This window comes from Bombina bombina, chromosome 9 (genome assembly GCF_027579735.1).
Source record: "Bombina bombina isolate aBomBom1 chromosome 9, aBomBom1.pri, whole genome shotgun sequence".
Lineage (NCBI taxonomy): Eukaryota > Metazoa > Chordata > Amphibia > Anura > Bombinatoridae > Bombina > Bombina bombina.
In genome coordinates, this window is record NC_069507.1 from 186870006 (window position 1) to 186892826 (window position 22821).

General features: G+C 37.7%; 1 protein-coding gene across 1 annotated transcript in view; it reads left to right on the forward strand.

Moving 5' to 3' along the window:
* Positions 1 to 22821, forward strand: part of ADAM12 (ADAM metallopeptidase domain 12) — a 510388-nt gene that overhangs the window by 102032 nt on the left and 385535 nt on the right. Inside the window, exon 8 of the mRNA XM_053692967.1 lies at positions 19519 to 19667. Coding sequence (XP_053548942.1) covers positions 19519 to 19667 — 149 coding nt within the window. The remainder of the gene's footprint in view (positions 1 to 19518; positions 19668 to 22821) is intronic.

Sequence of the window (22821 nt, forward strand, 5' to 3'; positions counted from 1 at the left end):
ACGAGCACTGAAGAGTTTTTTAGAATATGAGTTTGGGGCAGTCTGGGTGTAAATGCTCAGAAAGGTTCTCTGTCCCTGGTCTTGTTCCAGTCCAGATAATTTCCAAAATAAAGTCACCTAGTATTGATATGTTTCAAAAATGATATTTAAGGGACATACTAAAGTACAAATTACTAACCCTAGATCAGTGACGGAGAACCATGGCACTCCAGATGTTTCAGAACTACGTTTCCCAGGATGCTCGACTGGACTTCAGAGTGCCAAAGCAACATGGGAAATGTAGTTCTGAAACATCTGGAGTGCCAAGGTTCGCCATCAAGGCCCTAGATAGATAGTTCCACTATGGGGCTGCAAGGTTTTCAGCTTCCTTAGCCAGAGACTGTCCTAATTATCTAGGATGGGATTTTTGTAATTAGAATGTCCCTCTAAAAAATAAACTTTCAATACTGTGGGGTGGGCAATTACCGGTCCTCCAGATGTTATGGACTACATCTCCCATGATGCTTTATAGCTGAAAGAGCATTATCGGAGATGCAGTCCATAACACAGTAATTGCCCACCTCTTTAGCATAGTCTGGTATTTTTCACCACTAATAATTTGTTAGGTACAGCTCTTATTAAAATTCAATAACTCCATAAGATAAGTTTCCCAAACATCACAAGCACCGTGAGAAAGGACAACATAGACTGCTTTTTTTACCTGGTAATCTCTTCCTCATGTTCACAGGCTATTAAACTGCCTTAACAGTCTGGAATTCCCCCATGTTGTGCTTGTATAGCATTGAGATTACCAGACATCTAGTTTTATTACAAGCAAGTTAACAAGCACTGAGATTGTTCATACATTGTCTCTCAAAAAGTATAAAATGATCCAGAAAGTGTTTTAGACAAAGAAGTTTACAGAAAAAACATTCCTTCATTGTTATCAAACGATTTGGAGCCTGATGGACAGGTTTGGAGTTATAAATAAACTAGGCAATAAGCCTGCCCAGAGTGCAGTCTATGTTTAAAAAATACAAACCCCCAAGCTAAAGTTACAAGAAATAAAATAAGTAAAATTACATAAAAAAAATAAACAAAGCTATTTAAAATAAAAAAAAAATAAACCTAAACTAAAACCCCTATAAAAATAAAAAAAATCCCCCCTAAAATAAAAACACCCCCTAATACAAAACTACCAATAGTCATTTAAAGGGCCTTTTGTAGGGCATTGCCCTAAGTTAAACAGCTCCTTTACCTCTAAAAAATACTAAGTCCCCCTAACAGTTTAATTTAGGGCAATGTCCTACAAAAAAAACTTTAAAGGGCTATTGGTAGTTTTGTATTAGATTAGGGGGTGTTTTTATTTTGGGGGGATTTTTTGTTTTTATAGGGGTATTAGTTTAGGTTTCATTTTTTTATTTTGGATAGCTTTGTTTATTTTTTTCTGTAGTTTAGATTAAGGGGTATTTTTATTTTGGGGTGGGGGTTATTTTCATAGGGATTAGGTATCTTTTTTTTTATTTTTGATAATTTTGTTTATTTTTTTCTGTAAGGTTAGACTTCTTTTCTTTTTGTAATTTAATGTTAGTTTTTTTTTTATTTTAATTGTAATTTAGAAGTAATTTGGGTTAATTTATGGGGTGTTAGGTTAGGGGGCTTAGTAATTAAATTAGTTATTTGCGTTGTGGGGGGTTGGTGGTATAGGGATTAATATATTAATTAGGGTTATTGTGATGTGGGGGTTTGGCGATTTAGGTGTTAATAGGTTAATTAAAGTTATTGAGATTTAGTGGTTTGGTGATTTAGGGGTTAATAGGTTAATTAGTTTTATTGAAATGTAGGGGGTTTGGCGGTTTTAGAGTTAATAGGTTAAATAGGTTTATTGAGATGTGGGGGGGTTGGCGGTTTAGGGGTTAATATTTTAAATATGTTGTTTGCGGATTAGGGGTTAATAACTTTATTATTTTGCAATGTGGGGGTTGACGGTGTTGCTGGAGTTTTTTTTTGTTATACTTCATGCAGGCGGTTACGTGTTTTTATTTCTTGCGAGCAGTTACGTGTTTTCTAGTTATTTCGTGCTGGCGGTTGCGTGTTTTTTAGTAAGGATTCGGGGTAGCCTACGTTGCATCCAGGTGGATTCCGAAAATGGCAGGGTGGTAAAAAAATCCACCGGTGGTGGATTCTTTCATCAACCTGCCATTTTCGGAATCCACTAAGATGCAGCTTTGCTACATCAAGGTGTATTCTTTTGGCTCCACGCGCAGCCAACATTCCTTTGAGGATGCGTGCGCAACTGGCAACACTGATGGACGCATTACAAACGCGATCATAGTATAGATAGTTAGGAACAATCCTTTTAATGTAAAGACAATGGCAGAGTTTATATTTTGAAAGTTAAAGAGACAATCTACACCAGAATATTTATTGTTTTAAAAGATAGATGATCCCTTTATTACCCTTTGTTACAGTATAACCCTGATATCGAGGGTTAATACCAGATGAAAGATGCCCTTAATACGGGAATAGCAACACACGAACCCAGTTAATACCCCGACGGGGGAAAATACACGAAATCTTTCTCTCCTAAAACAGGCAAAAGAATAATCCAAACTAGCAATTCCCCCCAAACATGAGACCAAGCTCCATTTTGAGGGTAAAACAGGAATCTGCCAGAGCTGTGTGTTTATTGTTCTTAAATACACATTTTTACACATTAGTACCACCCACAGGGTTATGTAAAACAACCAATAAACACATACAATACTCTCAGACACTCCCACACAAAATCATCCCCTCTGCCTGTGATACAATTACCTTACACAATGGGTGGTGCAATTACCTTACACAATGGTTGATGCAGTTACCTTACACAATAGTTGATACAATTACCTTACACAATGGTTGATGCAGTTACCTTACACAATGGTTGATACAATTACCTTACACAATGGTTGATGCAGTTACCTTACACAATGGTTGATACAATTACCTTACACAATGGTTGATGCAGTTACCTTACACAATGGTTGATACAATTACCTTACACAATGGTTGATGTAATTATCACAGACAGAGAAATACAGTTCAATTGCCATGGAGCCAAAGTCTTTCGTTATACAAATGGGCTACATGGCATAGCTATCTGGGGTATCACTGTTCAAATAGGGCAAGTACTGAATGACCCGGCTTTCGTGTCTTTGCAGGGGAAAAGTAAGCATTTCAACATGGGACCATAGTCTAAAGGCAGCAGGCGGGCAACCAGGCTCCTCCAATGCACAGTGGCGAGATTGGTCTCGTCACACCCATTCCTTAGTTTTGCATATGAATGAACTAACACCCTCTAGTGGTGAAAAACTGTCAAAATCCCCTGAGCCAAGAGACGGCCTTCAAGGACTTAGAAATGAGCATATAAGCCTTCTAGATTTAGCTTTCAACTAAGAATACCAAGAGAACAAAGCAAAACATAATTTATGTAAGAACTTACCTGATAAATTCATTTCTTTCATATTAGCAAGAGTCCATGAGCTAGTGACGTATGGGATATACATTCCTACCAGGAGGGGCAAAGTTTCCCAAACCTCAAAATGCCTATAAATACACCCCTCACCACACCCACAATTCAGTTTAACGAATAGCCAAGAAGTGGGGTGATAAAAAAGTGCGAAAGCATATAAAATAAGGAATTGGAATAATTGTGCTTTATACAAAAAAATCATAACCACCATAAAAAGGGTGGGCCTCATGGACTCTTGCTAATATGAAAGAAATGAATTTATCAGGTAAGTTCTTACATAATTATGTTTTCTTTCATGTAATTAGCAAGAGTCCATGAGCTAGTGACGTATGGGATAATGACTACCCAAGATGTGGATCTTTCCACACAAGAGTCACTAGAGAGGGAGGGATAAAATAAAGACAGCCAATTCCTGCTGAAAATAATCCACACCCAAAATAAAGTTTAACGAAAAAACATAAGCAGAAGATTCAAACTGAAAACCGCTTGCCTGAAGTACTTTTCTACCAAAAACTGCTTCAGAAGAAGAAAATACATCAAAATGGTAGAATTTAGTAAAAGTATGCAAAGAGGACCAAGTTGCTGCTTTGCAGATCTGGTCAACCGAAGCTTAATTCCTAAACGCCCAGGAAGTAGAAACTGACCTAGTAGAATGAGCTGTAATTCTCTGAGGCGGAGTTTTACCCGACTCAACATAGGCAAGATGAATTAAAGATTTCAACCAAGATGCCAAAGAAATGGCAGAAGCTTTCTGGCCTTTTCTAGAACCGGAAAAGATAACAAAATAGACTAGAAGTCTTACGAAAAGATTTCGTAGCTTTCAACATAATATTTCAAAGCTCTAACAACATCCAAAGAATGCAACGATTTCTCCTTAGAATTCTTAGGATTAGGACATAATGAAGGAACTACAATTTCTCTACTAATGTTGTTGGAATTCACAACTTTAGGTAAAAATTCAAAAGAAGTTCGCAACACCGCCTTATCCTGATGAAAAATCAGAAAAGGAGACTCACAAGAAAGAGCAGATAATTCAGAAACTCTTCTGGCAGAAGAGATGGCCCAAAGGAACAAAACTTTCCAAGAAAGTAATTTAATGTCCAATGAATGCATAGGTTCAAATGGAGGAGCTTGAAGAGCTCCAGAACCAAATTCACACTCCAAGGAGGAGAAATTGACTTAATGACAGGTTTTATACGAACCAAAGCTTGTACAAAACAATGAATATCAGGAAGAATAGCAATCTTTCTGTGAAAAAGAACAGAAAGAGCAGAGATTTGTCCTTTCAAAGAACTTGCGGACAAACCCTTATCCTAAACCATCCTGAAGAAACTGTAAAATTCTCGGTATTCTAAAAGAATGCCAGGAAAAATGATGAGAAAGACACCAAGAAAATATAAGTCTTCCAGACTCTATAATATATCTCTCGAGATACAGATTTACGAGCCTGTAACATAGTATTAATCACAGAGTCAGAGAAACCTCTTTGACCAAGAATCAAGCGTTCAATCTCCATACCTTTAAATTTAAGGATTTCAGATCCTGATGGAAAAAAGGACCTTGTGACAGAAGGTCTGGTCTTAACGGAAGAGTCCACGGTCGGCAAGAGGCCATCCGGACAAGATCCGCATACCAAAACCTGTGAGGCCATGCCGGAGCTACCAGCAGAACAAACGAGCATTCCTTCAGAATCTTGGAGATTACTCTTGGAAGAAGAACTAGAGGCGGAAAGATATAGGCAGGATGATACTTCCAAGGAAGTGATAATGCATCCACTGCCTCCGCCTGAGGATCCCGGGATCTGGACAGATACCTGGGAAGTTTCTTGTTTAGATGGGACGCCATCAGATCTATTTCTGGAAGTTCCCACATTTGAACAATCTGAAGAAATACCTCTGGGTGAAGAGACCATTTGCCCGGATGCAACGTTTGGCGACTGAGATAATCCGCTTCCCAATTGTCTACACCTGGGATATGAACCGCAGAGATTAGACAGGAGCTGGATTCCGCCCAAACCAAAATTCGAGATACTTCTTTCATAGCCAGAGGACTGTGAGTCCCTCCTTGATGATTGATGTATGCCACAGTTGTGACATTGTCTGTCTGAAAACAAATGAACGATTCTCTCTTCAGAAGAGGCCAATACTGAAGAGCTCTGAAAATTGCACGGAGTTCCAAAATGTTGATCGGTAATCTCACCTCCTGAGATTCCCAAACTCCTTGTGCCATCAGAGATCCCCACACAGCTCCCCAACCTGTGAGACTTGCATCTGTTGAAATTACAGTCCAGGTCGGAAGCACAAAAGAAGCCCCCTGAATTAAACGATGGTGATCTGTCCACCATGTTAGAGAGTGTCGAACAATCGGTTTTAAAGATATTAATTGAGATATCTTCGTGTAATCCTTGCACCATTGCTTCAGCATACAGAGCTGAAGAGGTCGCATGTGAAAACGAGCAAAGGGGATCGCGTCCGATGCAGCAGTCATAAGACCTAGAATTTCCATGCATAAGGCTACCGAAGGGAATGATTGTGACTGAAGGTTTCGACAAGCTGCAATCAACTTTAGACGTCTCTTGTCTGTTAAAGACAGAGTCATGGACACTGAATCCATCTGGAAACCCAGAAAGGTTACCCTTGTCTGAGGAATCAAAGAACTTTTTGGTAAATTGATCCTCCAACCATGATCTTGAAGAAACAACACAAGTCGATTCGTATGAGATTCTGCTAAATGTAAAGACTGAGCAAGTACCAAGATATCGTCCAAATAAGGAAATACCACAATACCCTGTTCTCTGATTACAGACAGCAGGGCACCGAGAACCTTTGTAAAAATTCTTGGAGCTGTAGCTAGGCCAAACGGCAGAGCCACAAACTGGTAATGCTTGTCCAGAAACGAGAATCTCAGGAACTGATAATGATCTGGATGAATCGGAATATGCAGATATGCATCCTGTAAATCTATTGTGGACATATAATTCCCTTGCTGAACAAAAGGTAAGATAGTCCTTACAGTTACCATCTTGAACGTTGGTATCCTTACATAACGATTCAATATTTTTAGATCCAGAACTGGTCTGAAAGAATTCTCCTTCTTTGGTACAATGAAGAGATTTGAATAAAACCCCATCCCCTGTTCCGGAACTGGAACTGGCATAATTACTCCAGTCAACTCTAGATCTGAAACACATTTCAGAAATGCTTGAGCTTTTACTGGATTTACTGGGACACGGGAAAGAAAAAATCTCTTTGCAGGAGGTCTCAACTTGAAACCAATTCTGTACCCTTCTGAAACAATGCTCTGAATCCAAAGATTGTGAACAGAATTGATCCAAATTTCCTTGAAAAAAACGTAACCTGCCCCCTACCAGCTGAGCTGGAATGAGGGCCGCACCCTTCATGTGGACTTAGAAGCAGGATTTGCCTTTCTAGCTGGCTTGGATTTATTCCAGACTGGAGATGGTCTCCAAACTGAAACTGCTCCTGAGGATGAAGGATCAGGCTTTTGTTCTTTGTTGAAACGAAAGGAACGAAAACGATTATTAGCCCTGTTTTTACCTTTAGATTTTTTATCCTGTGGTAAAAAAGTTCCTTTCCCACCAGTAACAGTTGAAATAATGGAATCCAACTGAGAACCAAATAATTTATTACCCTGGAAAGAAATTGAAAGTAAAGTTGATTTAGAAGCCATATCAGCATTCCAAGTTTTAAGCCATAAAGCTCTTCTAGCTAAAATAGCTAGAGACATAAACCTGACATCAACTCTGATAATATCAAAAATGGCATCACAGATAAAATTATTAGCATTCTGAAGAAGAATAATAATATCATGAGAATCACGATGTGTTACTTGTTGCGCTAAAGTTTCCAACCAAAAAGTTGAAGCTGCAGCAACATCAGCCAAAGATATAGCAGGTCTAAGAAGATTACCTGAACACAGATAAGCTTTTCTTAGAAAGGATTCAATTTTCCTATCTAGAGGATCCTTAAACGAAGTACCATCTGACGTAGGAATAGTAGTACGTTTAGCAAGGGTAGAAATAGCCCCATCAACTTTAGGATCTTGTCCCAAAATTCTAATCTGTCAGACGGCACAGGATATAATTGCTTAAAACGTTTAGAAGGAGTAAATGAATTACCCAAATTATCCCATTCTTTGGAAATTACTGCAGAAATAGCATTAGGAACAGGAAAAACTTCTGGAATAACCACAGGAGCTTTAAATACCTTATCTAAACGTTTAGAATTAGTATCAAGAGGACCAGAATCCTCCTATTTCTAAAGCAATTAGTACTTCTTTAAGTAAAGAACGAATAAATTCCATTTTAAATAAATATGAAGATTTATCAGCATCAACCTCTGAGACAGAATCCTCTGAACCAGAGGAATCATCAGAATCAGAATGATGATGTTCATTTAAAAATTCATCTGTAGGGAGAGAAGTTTTAAAAGATTTTTTATGTTTACTAGAAGGAGAAATAACAGACATAGCCTTCTTTATGGATTCAGAAACAAAATCTCTTATATTATCAGGAACATTCTGCACCTTAGATGTTGAAGGAACTGCAACAGGCAATGGTACTTTACTAAAGGAAATATTATCTGCTTTAACAAGTTTGTCATGACAATCAATACAAACAACAGCTGGAGGAATAGCTACCAAAAGTTTACAGCAGATACACTTAGCTTTGGTAGATTCAGCACTTGACAGCGGTTTTCCTGTAGTATCTTCTGACTCAGATGCAACGTGAGACATCTTGCAATATGTAAGAGAAAAAACAACATATATATAAAGCAAAATTGATCAAATTCCTTAAATGACAGTTTCAGGAATGGGAAAAAATGCCAAAGAACAAGCTTCTAGCAACCAGAAGCAATAAAAAATAAGACTTAAATAATGTGGAGACAAAAGCGACGCCCACATTATTTGGCGCCTAAATGCTTTTTGGCGCCAAAAATGACGCCACATCCGGAACGCCGACATTTTTGGCGCAAAATAACGTCAAAAAAATGACGCAACTTCCGGCGACACGTATGACGCCGGAAACGGAAATAGAATTTTTGCGCCAAAAAAGTCCGCGCCAAGAATGACGCAATAAAATGAAGCATTTTCAGCCCCCGCGAGCCTAACAGCCCACAGGGAAAAAGTCAAATTTTAAGGTAAGAAAAATGTTAAATTAAAATGCATTATCCCAAATATGAAACTGACTGTCTGAAAATAAGGAAAGTTGAACATTCTGAGTCAAGGCAAATAAATGTTTGAATACATATATTTAGAACTTTATAAACAAAGTGCCCAACCATAGCTTGGAGTGTCACAGAAAATAAGACTTACTTACCCCAGGACACTCATCTACATATAGCAGATAGCCCAAACCAGTACTGAAACGAGAATCAGCAGAGGTAATGGTATATATAAGAGTATATCGTCGATCTGAAAAGGGAGGTAAGAGATGAATCTCTACGACCGATAACAGAGAACCTATGAAATAGATCCGTAGAAGGAGATCACTGCATTCAAATAGGCAATACTCTCCTCACATCCCTCTGACATTCACTGCACGCTGAGAGGAAAACCGGGCTCCAACTTGCTGCGGAGCGCATATCAACGTAGAATCTAGCACAAACTTACTTCACCACCTCCATCGGAGGCAAAGTTTGTAAAACTGAATTGTGGGTGTGGTGAGGGGTGTATTTATAGGCATTTTGAGGTTTGGGAAACTTTGCCCCTCCTGGTAGGAATGTATATCCCATACGTCACTAGCTCATGGACTCTTGCTAATTACATGAAAGAAATTGGTGATAAAATTACATGATCAGAAAAAAGCAGAAAAGCATGCCAGGCACCAAAAATAAATAAAAAATCTTATTTTATTGGTATTCCATTAAAAATAGTATACAACAAGAGCAATGTGGGGGAACCCCCAGACAAAACAGACTAACGCGTTTCGGCTAGGAGAGCCGTACTCATAGTCATGGACTATGAGTACGGCTCTCCTAGCCGAAACGCGGTTAGTCTGTTTTGTCTGGGGGTTCCCCCACATTGCTCTTGTTGTATACTATTTTTAATGGAATACCAATAAAATAAGATTTTTTATTTATTTTTGGTGCCTGGCATGCTTTTCTGCTTTTTTCTGATTGCCTATTTGTTACCACAAGCCAGCACCATCTGCTAAGCCCACCGGAGTTACCCTCAGTGAGGAGGAAGTAAATGGTTACCCTCTTCAAGTTTTCATATAGGGGCCGCTTGTAATACCTCTGCCTGAGTGTGTACAGTGAAGCCTCACTACATGCATTTGATTCACTACGACAAGTACCATTGATTGCTCCCTGTTTGCTTGGTAAACGGACACCGCAAGTTGAGGCCGACCCCTGGATGGTCATTGGATTCCCTCAACGCGTATGGATTGGCTGCCCACGGATGACAGGTGGGAAACGTCAGCTAACCGGGTTACCATTGGCGGAGTGGCGTAAGTGACACGTAGGATACGTCACTACCTGGTTCCTATTGGCTAACAGGACGCGGCTCGATACAGAACACACTACCGAAGGAGAAGCCCGGCTAGAGGTGCGCTCGTTCCGCGTTGGTGGACAGGCAGTAGCCTGGGAGAGCAGGATACCACAGCTGGTGAGAATCTCTATTTGTACAACCTGTATTTGCCGAGCATATTTGGGATACCTGTATATCTACTTATTTAAGTCAGCGTTAAAGCCAAAGAACACCTAATTAGAGGCTATACATATGAGCTATAGAGCGGACTCTCAAAATTTAAGAACTGTTTGTTACATGCTGAGCACACTGACAAGCATTGGTTTATTCAATACTACCATTCAGATAAACTCTGTTTGTTTATTTAATTATTGAGGCCCCTTAAAGACTTTGAAGTATTCCTGAGGGTATCTGTATAAGCAAATTGTCCGGTTAAACTTTAGTGGGGCAAACTTTTTTCAAAGGATTAGTTGGGACTTTATTCTTTTTTGTGATAAAATTACATGCCCTATCTGAAAAATGAAAGTTTGTTGACTAGACTGTCCCTTTAAAAAGGTCAAAATTGAAATGTGCATAAATGCATTTTAATTTTTAATAACAAAAATGCTTTTAGTAAAAGTTATTAGTGTTTTTCAGAGAGAGAGAGTGTCCTGTGCAACAGCATTTATAAACCACCCCCTCTTAGAAAATCAGCAGTGGCTTATATGACACAAATTAAGATTTCACTGATGCATCGCACACCACCTCCAGCTCTATGATCTTGAATACAGAACTGGGTTGGACCCTCACTGCATATGTGCGTATGCCACTGGAGAAAAAAGTCATACATTTAATTAGAAGCATTTTTGCTCATGGAAATATATTGGAAAAATTATTCTATTTAAAATGCACATTTAGATTTTCACTTTTCTATCCATTTAATGAAATAAAAGTCAAACTTAAAATTAAACATTCATGGTTTAGACAAAGCATACGTCTGGGGAAAAAATAGTTCTCTTGATATTCTTTTTTGAAAGGTAAACCTTAGAAGGTGTGTGAGTGTGCACATGACTCTTTACTTTCTATAGCAGCAGAGTATGTAACAGTGTTTATAGCAGTGCTGTTTAAAGGGACAGAGTACTCAAGCAGCAGATGCAAGATTTAAAGGGACAGTCTGCTTCAGAATTTTCATTATTTAAAAAGATAGATAATCCCTTTAATACCCATTCCCCAGTTTTGCATAACCAGCACGGTTGTATTAATATACTTTTTACATCTGTGATTACCTTGTATCTAAGCCTCTGCAGACTTCCCCTTATCTCAGTTCTTTTGACAGACATATTTTAGCCAATCAGTGCTGACTCCTAGGTAACTCCACGGGCGGGAGCACAATGTTATCTATATGGCACATATGAACTAACGCCAACTAGCTGTGAAAAACTGTCAAATGCACTGAGATAAGAGACAGCCTTCAACAGCTTAAAAATTAGCATATGCGCCTACCTAGGTTTAGCTTTCAACAAAGAATACAAAGAGAACAAAGCAAATTTGATGATAAAAGTTTCATTCTGACTCAACTGTCCCTTTAAAGAAAATGCAGGAACACCTTTTGAAAAGTATAGAGCTTTCTCTCCTACCCCCCACTGGTAGGCTGATTTCTTCTGATGTGTTTACATAGCTTATCTGTACTTGTTATTCAGTACTGAAATTGTGGTATAGGTGGCAGTTTCAGCAGTTATTTCAAATGACAAAATAAAAACATAAAGGATATATTTGTGAAGATATATTAGACTTCAGCAGGTAAAATGGATTATTGGTGACACATTAAAAGGGGAGAACATTTTACGGTACACTATCGCCTTTATTTTTATGCAGATATTTTGCTATGCAGTAAATACTTTCTGGTGTATGTATGCAAAATATACCGTAATTGCTAATTAGTCACTGAAACACTGTCACAGCTGTGCCTGGGATCAAACCTGAGACATCTGCTGCTGATTCTCTCTCAGCCTGTTGCTCTTTCTCTGTGCCACCAGAGGGCTCTTGCTCAGAACTTTTTCTACTGCTACCCAAGTCCTACAGAGAGCACCTGCTAAGCACTGGTATCCTGCTTCAGCACCAAGTCTGGCATGTGACACCTGGAAGCACCTGGTTCCAGCTTCTGCACTTAAGCTCTGCAGAGGGTGAATGCCAAGTACCATTATCCGGCTACTGTACCCAAGCTCTGCAGAGGGTATCTACCAAATACCAGTATCCAGCTACTGTACCCAAGATCTGCAGAAGGTATCTAACAAGTTCCAGTTTCCAGCTTTAGTACCCAAGCTCAGCAGAGGGTATTTGTCAAGTACCAGTATCTAGCTACTGTACCCAAACTCTACAGAGATTGTCTGTCCTGCTTCTGTATCCTGCTCCTCCTGTCTTGGCCTCAAGTGGGCATTCCAGTCTCTGCCTCAAGTGGGCATTCCTGTCTTCAGCCTCAAGTGGGCCCTGGTGTCTCGGCCTTAGAGTGGGCCAAGTGGGCACTCCAGTCCTCGGCTCCCGAAAATGGACATTCCAGTTTCAGGCCCTAATGTGGGCACTCTTGTCTCTGGTCCTAGAGGGGGTACTTCTCCTGATTCCAGTTCTGTGTGGAGGTTACTGCTGTCCAATCCTGCTTCCAATATCAATGTCTCCTGTTCCTGTACAATAAAACTTTCTTGTCTACCTGTTTATGTAATCATGCCTAAAAGGGGTAGTTACGCTAAGATGTCTATTTCTCTGGCCCATTTTAGAGCAAAAGACGGGCTTAAATCTTACACCACCTAACATGAGCTCCCAACTCCTGAACCTACTCCCATGAGCATGACGAACACTAAAGCAGCTCTAGTATTTCCAGTTTGGTAATGTTTTTTGTTTTTTTTCTAGTGTTGTGTATACAATGAATTTTAACTTTCCTGTGAGAAAAGCTTATTTACTTACAGCATTAAAACTATTTAAAAAAGGACATATCTGAGCAAAATACACCTTCATACCAACTTCTCTCTTTCCATGCTGGTAAGATAGCAAAGCAGGTAAATTAGCGATTGTCAACAGTAGGTTGCTAACTACACCCACTTACTTTTCACTAACCAATCAAAGACTTCCTTAAATGTATTTCAATCTTAAATCAAAGTGTGTAGATTAATAACCCAAATTGGCAATCCATGGAGCTCTCTGGATCACTTGACCCAAACACTAGGCCTAGGCAAATGTTACAGTTTTGATATTTGAATTATAACATAGTAACATAGTAGATAAGGTTGAAAAAAGACCAAAGTCCATCAAGATCAACCTATACAAATCTAAAATACTTACAAAAAGCTCCAGTTAAGCTTAAGTAACCCCACTAAAAGGTGACCCATTTAATACTAGCAATCATATCCATGCATTTTGTTTATATACAGAAATGTATCCAGACTATTTTAAATGTATCTAGGGTATTGGCATTCACTACCTCCTTTGGTAATGAGTTCCACAATTTTATTGCTCTTACAGTGAAAAAATGTTTCCGTTGCAGGAGATTAAATCAACTTTCCTCCAAACTTAAATTGTGACCTCTTGTCAGAAACAATTTTCTTGGAATAAACAGAGCTTCTTCCATCTCTGTATATGGACCTTGAATATATTTATATAAAATAATCATGTCACCTCTCAAGTGCCTTTTTTCTAAAGAAAACAGACGCAGTTTGGCTAGCCTCTCCTCATAGGTTAAATTCTCCAATCCCCTTATTAGCTTTGTGGCCCTTCTCTGAACTTTTTCTAGTTCTGCAATATCTTTTTTTGCAATCGGTCCCCAGAACTGCACACCATACTCAAGGTGAGGGCTTTATATAGTGACACAATTATGCTATACTCCCTTGAATCAATGCCTCTTTTAATACATGCTAGCTTTAGCCTTTGAAGCAGCTGCCATGCGTTGTGCACCCATCTTTAGCTTATCTATTACTACTCCCCAAATCCCTTTCCTCTTTCTGTTTGGCTAAGTCCCATTTAAAAAATACGTTGCCTGCTTATTTTTACTTCCAAAATGTAGAACCTTGCATTTTTCCATATTAAATCTCATTTTCCATTTACTTGCCCATACTTAACTTAGTATCATCTGCAAAAATAGAGATGTTGCTATTTAATCCTTGCTCCAAGTCATTTATAAAAATATTAAAAAGAACAGGGCCCAGTACTGATCCCTGGGGGACTCCACTGATTACCTTTGTCCAATCTGAGTATGATCCATTTACTACTACTCGTTGCTCCCTATCTTTTATCCAGTTATTTATCCATGAGCTAACATTTTCAGCTATTCCCAGTCCCTTAATTGTGTGCATTAATCTCTCATGTGGCACTGTATCAAATGCCTTTGCAAAATCTAAGTATATCACATCAACTGATTCACAGTTATCTATATTTTTACTTACTTCCTCGTAGAATCTAATTAGATTAGTTTGACATGATCTATTTCTCCTAAAACCATGCTGATTAGAACTCATAATCTTGTTTACACGAATATGCTCATTAATATAATCCCTTATAATCCCTTCAAATATCTTCCCCACTATTGATGTCAGACTAACTGGTCTATAGCTTCCTGGATCATACCTGCTTCCCTTTTTGAAGAGTGGCACCACATCAGCTTTACGCCAATCCTGGGGTACCATGCCTGAGGATAATGAGTCTTGATAAATTCAGAGTAGAAGTTTGTCTATAACAGTGCTAAGTTCCCTTAACACCCTTGGTTGTATTCCATCTGGGCCTGGAGTTTTATTTACCTTAATATTATCCAGTTTTTTCCTGATATTCTCTAAACATAACCCAGTTAATGGTATGGACTGGCATGTTCTATTTTGTTCCAAAGTATCATCCAATGGTTCCTCTCTTGTGTATACTGAAGAAAAAAATGGTTTAGTACCTCAGCCTTCTCCCTGTCATTATTTATCACGCTACCCTCCACGCATTTTAATGTACCTATATTGTCCTTCCTTAGATTTTTTGCTATTTATGTACTTAAATAACCTTTTAAGGTTAGACTTAGAATCCTTTGCAATTAATTTTTCATTTTCAATTTTGGCTAATTTGATTGCTTTTTTGCATGCATTGTTACATTCCTTAAAAATATTGTATGTTGAGTCTGTACTATTTTCTTTGAATAATTTAAATGCCCTACATTTTTTCCTAATTTCTCTTAACAAATTTTTATTTAGCCACGGCTTTGATTTTTTTTTTTTTTTTTTTATAACCATATGGTATTTGTTGATATGTATATTTATTTAACAAAGTTTTAAATATTATCCATTTATCCTCTGTATTTTTATTACAGAATACATTGTCCCAATTTATATTGTTTAATGATTTCCTTAAATCATTGAATTTTGTTTTCTTGAAATTAAAAGTCTTAGTTAAACCTTTAAGACACTGCATATGAAAAGAGATTTCAAATTGTGACCATGTTATGATCACTGTTACCCAAATGTTCTTTGACTTCTATGTTTGATATTATATCTATATTGTTTGATAGCACTAAATCCAATATAGCTTTACTCCTAGTTGGCTCCTCTATTAATTGTGTCAAGAAGTTATCCCTGAGAACATTTAAAAATCTATCCCACTTAGCTGAATTACTAGTTTCATTGGCCCAGTTTATATCAGGGTAGTTAAATTCTCCCATAATTAAAGCACTGTTATTAGCAGCCTTACCTATTTGGATAAGTAGTTGAGTTTCCTCCGGGTCACTAATGTTGGGGGGCTTGTAGCATGTTCCTAGTAATATTTTTTTAGGATTTTTCCCCCACTCTTTATTTCAACCCACAGGGTCTCTACATTGTCACTTGTATCATAAATATCTTCCCTTATTGTAGGTTTAAGGTTAGGTTTAATATACATGCAGATTCCTCCACCCCTTTTATTATTCCTGTCCCTCCTAAATAAAGTATACCCCTCTAAGTTAACTGCCCAGTCATGTGAATCATCCCACCAAGTTTCAGTTATACTGATAACATTATAGTCCTCTTCTGCAACTAAGAGCTCCAGCTCCCCTATTTTACCTGTCATGCTTCTTGCATTTGTTGTCATACATTTAATTTTCATGTGCTTTTTGCTGCTAGTTGGTGTGCTTTCCTCTATATTTTCTAATGTGACATTTCTTAAGTCATCCCTTCCTTGAGCTATAAAGGGAGTGACATATTCACAGACTGATCTCTCTGTTCTATTGTGTTCTAACTGACCCTCCCCCACTTTGCTTAGTTTAAAAGGTTCTCTAAATGTGCTACCATCCTTTCCCCCAACACACCTGCACCCATGTCATTCAGGTGCAATCCATCCTTACTGTACAAATTGTACCCAAGTGAAAAGTCAGCCCAGTGCTCTAAAAAGTCAAACCCCTAATTTTTACACAACGTTTTTAACCATGAATTAACAGACCTTAGCTCCTTCTGCCTTACTGAGTTAGCACACGGCACTGGTAATATCTCAGAAAATATTACTTTGGAGGTCCTTGCTTTAAGCTTGCTACCTAACTCCCTGAAGTCATTTTTTAGGACTCTCCATCTCCTGCTGATTCCTTCATTAGTACCAATATGCACCATGACTGCAGGATCAGACCCACATCCCTCTAACAATCTATCAATACGCTCCACAATATGCCTAACATGAGCCCCTCGAAGACAGCAAACTGTTCTATTCAAAGGGTCTGGATGACAAATTACCCTATCAACCTTCCTAATAATAGAGTCTCCTACCACCAACATCTGCCTCAGGCCCTGACTTGTATGCCCCTCTTCCATGACTGAAGGACTGTTAACTATAGTATGCCCCTCTACCATGTCTGAAGGACTGCCCACCATAGTATGCTGCTCTTCCACAACTAAAGGACTGTTCACTATACTAGGCAAAACAGCCCTCTCAGACACTGCCACCCCTGAACTGATATCCCCAACATCTTCACTTAATCTGGCAAATCTGTTGGGGTGTACCAGCTCAGAACTGGCCTGTCTCTTCCGTTTACCTTTACTTTGCCCTCTAACTGTGACCCAGCTACATCCTGGAGTCTCCTCATCTGAATCCTCCCCATTCCCACTGCTAGCACCATTAACAACCAGCTCAGTCCTATCTATTTCCCTTTCAAGTGTCTGAATTTCATGCAGTGTTGCAATTCGTTCCTCCAGATCTCCAATACGAGTTTCTAAAGAGACAATTTGCTCACATTTGCCACAGACATATAATCCCTTAAGCGGCTGCTCCAGTGATGCAAACATGTGGCAAGCTGTACACTGAATGAGATTCTCACACATTCTTAATAAAAGGTTTAACTTAAAAATATAAAATAATTATTTTTCCCCTTGGTTACTCCAAATCCTTGTTTGCCTAACTACCTTGGTTAGCTAACTATTATCAAACAAATGCTTCCCTTCAGATTTATTCTTCCACTCTATTTCTATATTCAAATATTTAGTGTAACTATTGAATGTCAAATGTTATGATTTGAATTTTGCAGTAAAATTTGAAAATTGAATGTGAACAATTGTTTATTACATAAGAATATATTTCCCATAGATTTGCATTTAAGTATTTCAGAATCATCAAAAGTGCAACCTAGTTAAACTACATCTCTTCAAACCAAAAGATACTGGTGCTGAGAAATATGTGTGTTTTTGTGATTCAGATATGATCATCTTTAGACAATACTGATACTAAATAAAATGTCAGGTTTTTTTTTAGAATATAATTTTAAAAACTCAGGTAGGGATATGTCCATCCAACATTGGCAATAATCTTCAAATTATTGGGGCAGAAAGGTCCACATATGCCATCAGACCTATATATGTCTGTGAAATGAAGCAGATATTTTCAAGAAAAGTCATCAAATATCTATTTCTTCAATAAAAAGAAAAGATTGCTTTGTGTTGAGTTTTAGTGATTGTTGGACATAGCTGTTGAAAAGTAAGATAAGAGAGTGTGAGATAGGGACTGTACTTGAGCAGCAAAAGTCAATAATGATGTCAGTAATGACATCAGGTCAAGGTCAAAGCAAAACTCACTTTTAATCACATTGTGCAATGATCCTACATATATCAGAAAATGCTGCTGGAAAAATGACAAGACAAGGTGACATTATAGACTAAAAATATACGTTAATATGGAAAATGCACATGGAAAACACTTGTTATGTAAATTATGCATTTACTATTGGTAACAGTGATAGGGTATCTCTTCGGCATTTAGGGACTGTTAAGCAAATCAAGGAATTTTGTTAATGTACAAATACCAGCAATGAAGATCAGTATCTCTATCATCTAAAAACACTGTTGTTGTTTTTTTATTATTATTTATTATTATTTTAATATTATTTTATTATTATTATTTTTATTATTATTATTTATTTTATTATTATCATTATTATTATTTTTATTATTATCCTTTATTTGCAAATGCTTATATTTATTACTATTATTATATTATATTTGTAAAGTGGCACTGTATTGCCTTCATTTATTTTATTTATTATTATTATTATATTTTGTCTTTTATTTGTGCATTCCCACTGAGTTGCATTATATTTTATTATTTATAAAGCACAACTATATTTAGCAATACATTATCATGGGCGAATGCAATACATTATGCTTTTATTGAGTTATAATCTAAAATAATATTTTAAAAGACGCCTACACACTACTGCAGTGTGCACTACTATTGCTTACAAATAAGTTCTCCGGCAGAATTTTCCAGCCCATATTGTTTACTGCAACATATCTTGTACCTGGAGAGAAGCCATAAAGGCCCCCCAGGTACATGTAGAACTGCTGCCTCTTGCTTTGTTTAGAATTTTTCTCACAGTGTTGAAGTGTTTGATCAATAGATGTTAGACAACATCACAAAGTGATATGGGAGAGGCATTTTCTCCAATCAACTTACACTACAGAGATGATGATGACATTGTAAACATGCCCTAGCTCAGATTATGGGGCTGATTTATCACGACCCGAATGGGGCAGTATACCCCTGTTTCCGCGCGAGCCTGCTTTAGGCTTGCCGGAAACAGGAGCTAAGAAGCAGTCGTCTTTAGACCGCTGCTCCTTAACTCGTCCGCCACCTCTGATACAGCGGACAGCCATCCGCCTGACTGCATACAATCGGTTTGATTGACACCCCCTGCTAGCGGCCAATTGGTCGTGAATTTGCAGGGGGCGGCATTGCACAAGCAGTGCACCAGAACTGCTTGTGCAATGATAAATGCCGACAGCGTATGCTGTCTGCATTTATCGATGTCTGGCGGACATCGATCATGTTCTCCAGACATATGATAAATCGGCCCCAAAATGTTAATAATGAGGAACACGAAATCTTAGGTATTTCCCACCATTTTAATTAAACATAAATCTCTGCCATTGCACATTTTACTGTAATTGTTTGGTCATTGAGTTTGGTCATTCCAGTTGTTTGTGTTTTATTATTCTGTGGGATTTGTCTTCAATTCAAATAAAAAAAGTAAATCATGATTCATTTTCTGACAGTGATAGAATAAAGATTTTTTACCTCTGTTAAAGGATCATTCAGACAATCCACTGGGTGCAGCGGTCACACTTGCACATGAACTTGGACACAACTTTGGAATGAATCATGACACACTGGAGAGAGGCTGTAGTTGCACAAGGTCAACAGACAAAGGCGGCTGCATTATGACTCCATCTACCACGTGAGTACAAATGTATTTTATAATATCTAATTGCATTTAAGGGACATAAAACACTTAAGTGTAGATTTATTAAAAGTTGGGCAGACATGATTCGCTGTAGCGAATTATGTCCACTCGACCTCGCTAAATGCTGACAGCATACTGTATCGGCATTTAACATTGCACTAGCATTTCTGGTGAAATGCTTGTGCAATGCCACCATCTGCTCACTGGCGTGAAATCGGCCGCTAGCACCGTTAGCAGGGACTGTCAATCATCCTGATCGGATCGGGATGATCTTAATGGTGGCGGACAAGTTAAGGAGCAGAGGTCTTATGACCACTGCTTCTTAACTTTCATTTCAGGCGAGCATGAAACGATGGGGCTCCAAAGTCGCATCCCCTGCTTAATAAATGGAGACAAAAAACTGAACTATACATGCAGTGCATATACATTTAAAAAAAAAAAAAAAATGAGAAAAACTCACAAAATAATTTATTTCGTTCACTTTTCTTGTAATTGAACTCTGAAAGCTTCCAGTTTACACTGTCAATCCACACCAGTATTAACACTGAATCACAATTCCCTGTTTACATTGGTGATAGCAGTTGCATGAAGTTCCATTGTTAGCACTCGCCAGGGATCCTGGATTGCTCACTCTTTCTGCTCTATGGCAATAGGCGGCACACCTCTGACATACATTGCAAATTATTGATTTAGGGCTGTGCACTGAAGGGTAGTTTTATTTATAATATTTTTACTGGCCCTTTAAGCATTTACGAGGATAGAGTCATAAAAACATTGAATTTGACGGTAGATAAGAACCAAAAGGCACATCAAGTCTACCCATATTACATATTACTGTTTTCTTAGTATAGCCTTATGCATGTCCCAAACATTTTTTAATTCTATACAGTCCTTGTGTTTACCACCTCTTTTGGAAGTTTATTCCATGAATCCACCACCCTTTCTGTAAAAAAATGTTTCCTCAGACTTAAAGTGATGGCAAACTCTCCCCTTTTTAATTACAGATCTGGAATGTTGATATTTTAGATGGACTTTATTTCATCAGTTGTAATGAAGTTGCTCTAAAACTTGCTTTTTAATATAGATATGAAATTTAAATTCCATGGGCTCCGCCGCCCACTTCATAAGTCAATTTTTTATGTGAGTTAAAGGTTTGAACTGTTCTCCAATCAGCACCAACCCCATATGGCACTTTTGCTCTGACTGGACAACAATTCAAACCGTTAGCTCACAGAAAAACTGATTCTTGAAGTGGGCGGCGGAACACTGGAAATTTGAATTTTATATATTTATTAAATAGTAAGTTATAGCGCATCTTTATTACAACTGATTAATTAAAGTCCATCTAAATTATCATTAACATTCAGGATCTGAGTTTTCCATCACTTTAAGATTGTGACCCATTGTTTGGTATTTCTTTTTTTGTGGAAAATGTTTCCAGCTTTCACTTTATTAAGTCCCTTCATATATTTGAAGGTTTCTATCATGTCACCTTTTTCGATTCTCTCCTCTTAAAGGGATATGAAACCCAATTTTTTTTTTTCTTTCATGGTTCAGATAGAGCATGCAATTGTAAGCAACTTTCTAATTTACTCCTATTATCACATTTTCTTCGTTTTCTTGGTATCTTTATTTGAAAAAGCAAGAATGTAAGCTTAGAATCTGGCCCATTTTCTTTCAGCACCTGCGTAGCACTTGCTGGTTGGTGGCTACATTTAGCCACCAATCAGCAAGCCTGCTGGGAGCTTTATTCTTATTCTGTGTTCTACTCCCATGCAGTGTATGCATCTGTGCTCTGCTTCAGTATTTGAAATTCAGAGACACCTATTACATACAGTGAGAAGTATCTAACATCAGTTAATTGAGATTCTGCACTAGTAACTGCATTTTTTTCCACCAATCTCTCTTAGATCCTATGAATCAAAACCGTTGCAGCATATAATAGGATTTATACTCTTTTGGAGGTATTATCTGCATTATACAGAGACAATGTGAAATATCTGAATTACAAGAATGTTAAGCTAAAGGAACTCCAACACGTTCTATTGTAGTTCAAAAAGAAGATATTTTCTTAGGTTTAAGTAAATAATTTTAAAGTACTAAAAAAGAGAATGTATGTATCACAATCCACATGTATCATTCTAAATGTGCCTCATCAGAAATAAGAAATGTTTGAAGGTCAGTAGGTGTATGGAATACAATAAGCATCTGCAAAACAATTTAAGATAATATTTCAGATAATGTTTCAGATTTTCTCTATTTGAAAGAAATAAAAAAAACTGAAATCAATAGCATTATGGTTAAAAGCTCAGTTATACCACTACCTGTCAGATAGGCTGTAATTTTGAAGTATACCCATCCATTTGCAGTTTGATAGAGATACGATAACACATTTTCTTACAAATCCTACCTGCCATTGCAAATAAGATGAGATATTGTGAGTAGAGCATGATATGTGAGTAGAAAACTCATCACTGTATACCGTAAAGCAGGTTATATGAGGCATCTAAAAGAGGGGCTATAAAAAGGAATAATGACTTGTAGAAGTAAGACTGTACTCCTTTCTTTTCAAAGATATAAAAGCATTTTTTTGTCGTTTTTGATCCAGAGAAAAGCAAGTTAGTTGTACTTTGTGCCACATATTTAGAGATTTATTTATTTTTTACCTTGGCCTAAAATATATTTTTAACATAAATACAGGTATATGTTTCACAAGTATTTAAAACATACTCCATTGAAAAGGCTCTTGAGTATTAGTTGTCTTATCGTCTGCTGTGGGTAATGAGAAACCAATGAACTCCTACACTGATCAAACAATAACAGTACAGAATGCTGCAGAGTTGAGGTTCTGTATTCTGCAGGGCACATTCCAGTTTCTCTGGGAAAAGTAGAAAAGTGAACAGCAACATACATCAGGTTATAATTTGCAAACCCTATGATGTGTTTTTGTTAGTTTTTTCATTGTAGTGGCTGATATGTGGGCTATGAATGGGGAACTGGGTGGTTCTGAGTGATAAAATCTAAATTTGGTTTATAAATGATAACTGTCCCTTTAAATATGAAACAGGTGCTTAACAATCTATGCTCTATTATGTTCTGCATTAAAGAATGTTTAAAGATAACTGTGCCCAGTGGAGTCTTATATATT